The 3,735-nt window shown below is 37.1% G+C and overlaps 1 protein-coding gene across 1 annotated transcript in view; it reads right to left on the bottom strand.

The window, feature by feature from the left end:
- The window catches only part of LOC119419141 (calcium-binding mitochondrial carrier protein Aralar1), a 22,400-nt gene that overhangs the window by 14,619 nt on the left and 4,046 nt on the right, over window positions 1-3,735 (bottom strand). Inside the window, exons 4-5 of the mRNA XM_037686442.1 lie at window positions 2,564-2,679; window positions 1,372-1,511 (exon numbers count right to left, since the gene is read on the bottom strand). Coding sequence (XP_037542370.1) covers window positions 1,372-1,511; window positions 2,564-2,679 — 256 coding nt within the window. The remainder of the gene's footprint in view (window positions 1-1,371; window positions 1,512-2,563; window positions 2,680-3,735) is intronic.

The raw sequence follows: 3,735 nt of genomic DNA, 5'->3' as shown, positions 1-3,735 counted from the left end.
TGTGTGTGTGTGTGTGTGTGTGTGTGTGTGTGTGTGTGTGTGTGTGTAACAAAGTGATTCAGCGTGGCAACTGTGCAATCGGGGGGGAATGCAGGGGGAGGCTGATCCCGGGTCAGTTTCTGCTGTCAGAGCTCATTGCTTATAACCAGAGGATTGTGGAGTAGCGTCACAGCAACACAGAGGTTTTTTTTATTTTTTTAGTTTGTTTACCTTCACACTGTGGCTCTGACAACCAAATCATTACGCTTCCTTTCCTTAAACATGACAGACTAACAAGGTCATGAGTCACCCCTAACATTCTTTGAAGGAATACATTTTACTCCAACAACAAGGACACAAGTAAATAAAGTCATGTACTCTAGAGGATGTTGGGTAAAGTGGTGTGGACCTCTAGTTAAATATAATAAACCACTAAATGCTCTGAGGGAGGCGGCACAGCGGTGCAGTGGTTAGACCTGTCGCCTCTCAGCACAAAAGTCCCAGGATCACCTTCCGGTTTGGGACCTATCTGTGTGAAGTTTGCATGTTCTCTCCGTGCATGCGTGGGTTTTTCCTGCTACTCCAGTTTCCTCCCACAGACCAAAAACATGCATGTTAGGCTGATTGGTAACTAAATTGTCCCTCGGTGTGGGTGAGAGACTGAATGGTTGTTTGTCTCGTTTGTCTCCATGTGTCCCAGTGATGGACTGGAGACCTGTCCAGGTGTTCCCCATTTCTCACACAGCTGGAGATAGGCACGAGCTCTACATGACCCAAAAAGGAGAAGTAAAGAAAATGGATGGATGTTCTGAGGGATCCCACTCTGAAGTGGGATTAAACTCCTGTACCACCCAGCTTCATCCTGAAACCACAGCCGTCCACTCCAAACCAGACTCTTCTCCTTCACACTGCTGCCTCTGTCAAGGAGCTGAAGTCTCACTCAGATTATAAGAACTTTTGTCAATCCACACGTTTATTTATACATTCGTCAGCTGGATTGTTGCTTCTTAGATGAGCACAATACCAAGCAAATTTTTAGTTTCTGTTCATGCTCCAGTTTTTACGTGGTGTGATCAAATATAAGAAGCTCCAAGTTTGTAAGACGTAGAAAACTGCTGCTTAGTGGTGTTTAAAAAAGAAAAAAAAAGAAATTATGAAATCAGAATAACTGTCTTTATTAACATTTTCACAATTGTGGCATATTATTGTTTAACGGTTCTGTAAATCCACTATTCTTAGGCTGTTACTAACAATTATTTTGTCCACAGTCGTGAAAGGTGGGTGATAATGTCGTGCCTGTAAGTGTGTGTTCGTCTGCCTGTTTGCAAAATAAAATCAGTCAAGCAATTTTTTTAAACATTTTTTGGAAGTATGAATTAAAAACATGTTTACCTGCAGGAACTGACTGAACTCTGAGAAACTCAGGTTCTTGTTTCTTCCGTGGCCAAAGTGCAGCCTGATGAACTCACAGTCCCAGTTGAAGGGGATGTGGTGATGCACTGCAGTTTGGCTGAAGATGTCACGAACATTTTCTAGGAAAAACAAAAGTAATAAAAAAGCTGTTACAAACAACAACAATATATATATATATATATATATATATATAATAAAGATGCAGCTGTAATGTACATCTTATATGACTTTTCATTTTATAGATAAAATAGATTATTGAAAATAGATTATTTAATAACAAAACTGGATGGCTTCATGGTCCCAAAATCTGATTTAAGATTCATGCTTTTAGTGGTTTTCTGCACATTTTCCATATATTTCACAATATATCAAAGTGTTGAGTTCATTCAGGAGACGGGTGCTATGACTTTTGGTTTATGTAACTTTTCAAAATATTTAACTTTACCTACAAATATTTTCCTTATAGAAGTACACTAAGATCTCCAATTTCTTGAACAACATCGTAAGAAAACATCAAAATATTGTTAAATTGGCTTTATGTTTCTGTTGTTTTGCTGCTTGTAGTTTTTAGCTACCACTCTGCTACTTTTAGCTTTCAGCGAGCTTATTGATACTTTTAGCTTTTAGCTAGCTTATTGATACTTTTAGCTAGCTTATTGATACTTTTCGTTCGCCTTTTGTTGCTTTCAGCAGTCATAGCTTTAGCCATAAGCTATCTTGGCTACTTCTAGTTTTAGCTAGCATTTTGCTTCATTTAAATTTTATCTAGTTTACTGATTATTTGAGATAACAACAAAGATTTAGTAACTTTCTACAGAACATTTCTAAAAAAGTCATTCAGAACTCAGCATTCACAGAAAATGCTATTTCTCTAGTCAAAGTTTGCAATTTGTCTGAGAGCCTTATTTTGATGTTATTTTTGTTTTTGACAAGCCCAGTGAATCCGTGTCGTGTTGTAATATGTTGATATATTTTGATGAAACGGCTTCCTGCTGTCCTGCTCTGAAATGAAGCCTAACTGCATATTTAAAAAATAACAATTAAGAAGCATTCATTCATCTTATTAATTGTATCAGTTTTTCCTATAATAGATGATAATTGATATAAAAAAGCAGCACAGGTGCTAAACAATATATTTTGTAGAGATTTACTGGTTCTCGGTCTTACACACCAAATGAGATGTTTCCTGTGCCAGTTTTATCAAACAGCTGAAAGGCCACGATGAAAAGGGCGTCAGGAGCACACAGAACGGACTCAAAGGCCAGAAACTCCTGGAAAGAGATCAATCTGTTTGGAAGAGAAAGAAAAGATGCTATTTGAACAAAAAGAACACGTTTGAAAGTTTTATTACCCTGCCAGCTGGAGTGAAGCAAGAAAAACTCACAAGTACTGCTGATAAAAAAATAAATAAAAAAGGCAAGCTCACATAGAAACTTAGTACTAATGTAACTTGTTTTAAATATGAAGTTTATTCTTGATTTTGGTAGGAGAAATTGATGAATATGTTTTACCTTCAGGTCCATTTAAAAGCTGTCTGTGCTGCTAAAACTGCTGCAGCAGCCCCCGATGATCATCGGTTTATATCTTGGAGAAATTTTCCACTGAGATTTAATTTTTTAATTTTTACAACATTCATTTTTGTAAGCTGATTTTAGGCCGGCTTGTTACTTGAACTGACCCTGCTTGGAGGGCTTTTTTTAAACATGTCTCATGATGGGTAACCATGACAATGGCATGTTTTCATGCAGCATCATGCAGACACGTTTAAGAACCACTGCAGTTCTTTTTGTTCATATTTTTATTGACAAAGTTCACTTGTGTTAACACAGTGATTTATTCACAGTTTGTTGATTTCAAACAGGCTTCTCCAATTCGTTCAACTTTCCATAACTTGTCAATATGTACTGTGTTGCCATTTTCCAACTGCTGTACTCCCCCTTCACACCTGCCTGTAACGCAGTGGATGACCGTATTTTTTTAAAAAGTATTCAAAAGCAGGCAAGATCTTAAATACAGAGCTGATGTGCAGAGGATCAGTCTTGCCCTACACAAGAATCAAAAAAAGATGATATCTGACTAAATGCAAGCTCGGACCGCACACATTTTCTTCATTTTTTTAAAAAGAAATTAGTTTTCCATATCCTGAAAAGCTGTTTTAGAAATTCAAGGTTTCTCAACAACAACAACTTGGTTCTTTTCTTTCTGTCAAAATTTTCTTTTTGCTACTATACAATTTTTCATGACTGGGTTTTCAGTTCAGTTTGTGACATGAATTGGAAATGTTGCACTCCTTGTTTTCAAAGCACCTGAAGGACAGAATATGGATATTATGAATGCTCAAAT

Source organism: Nematolebias whitei, chromosome 13 (genome assembly GCF_014905685.2).
Source record: "Nematolebias whitei isolate Nwh7 chromosome 13, NemWhi1, whole genome shotgun sequence".
In the NCBI taxonomy this organism is placed as follows: Eukaryota; Metazoa; Chordata; class Actinopteri; order Cyprinodontiformes; family Rivulidae; genus Nematolebias; species Nematolebias whitei.
This window is presented reverse-complemented; position numbering and strand designations above follow the sequence as displayed.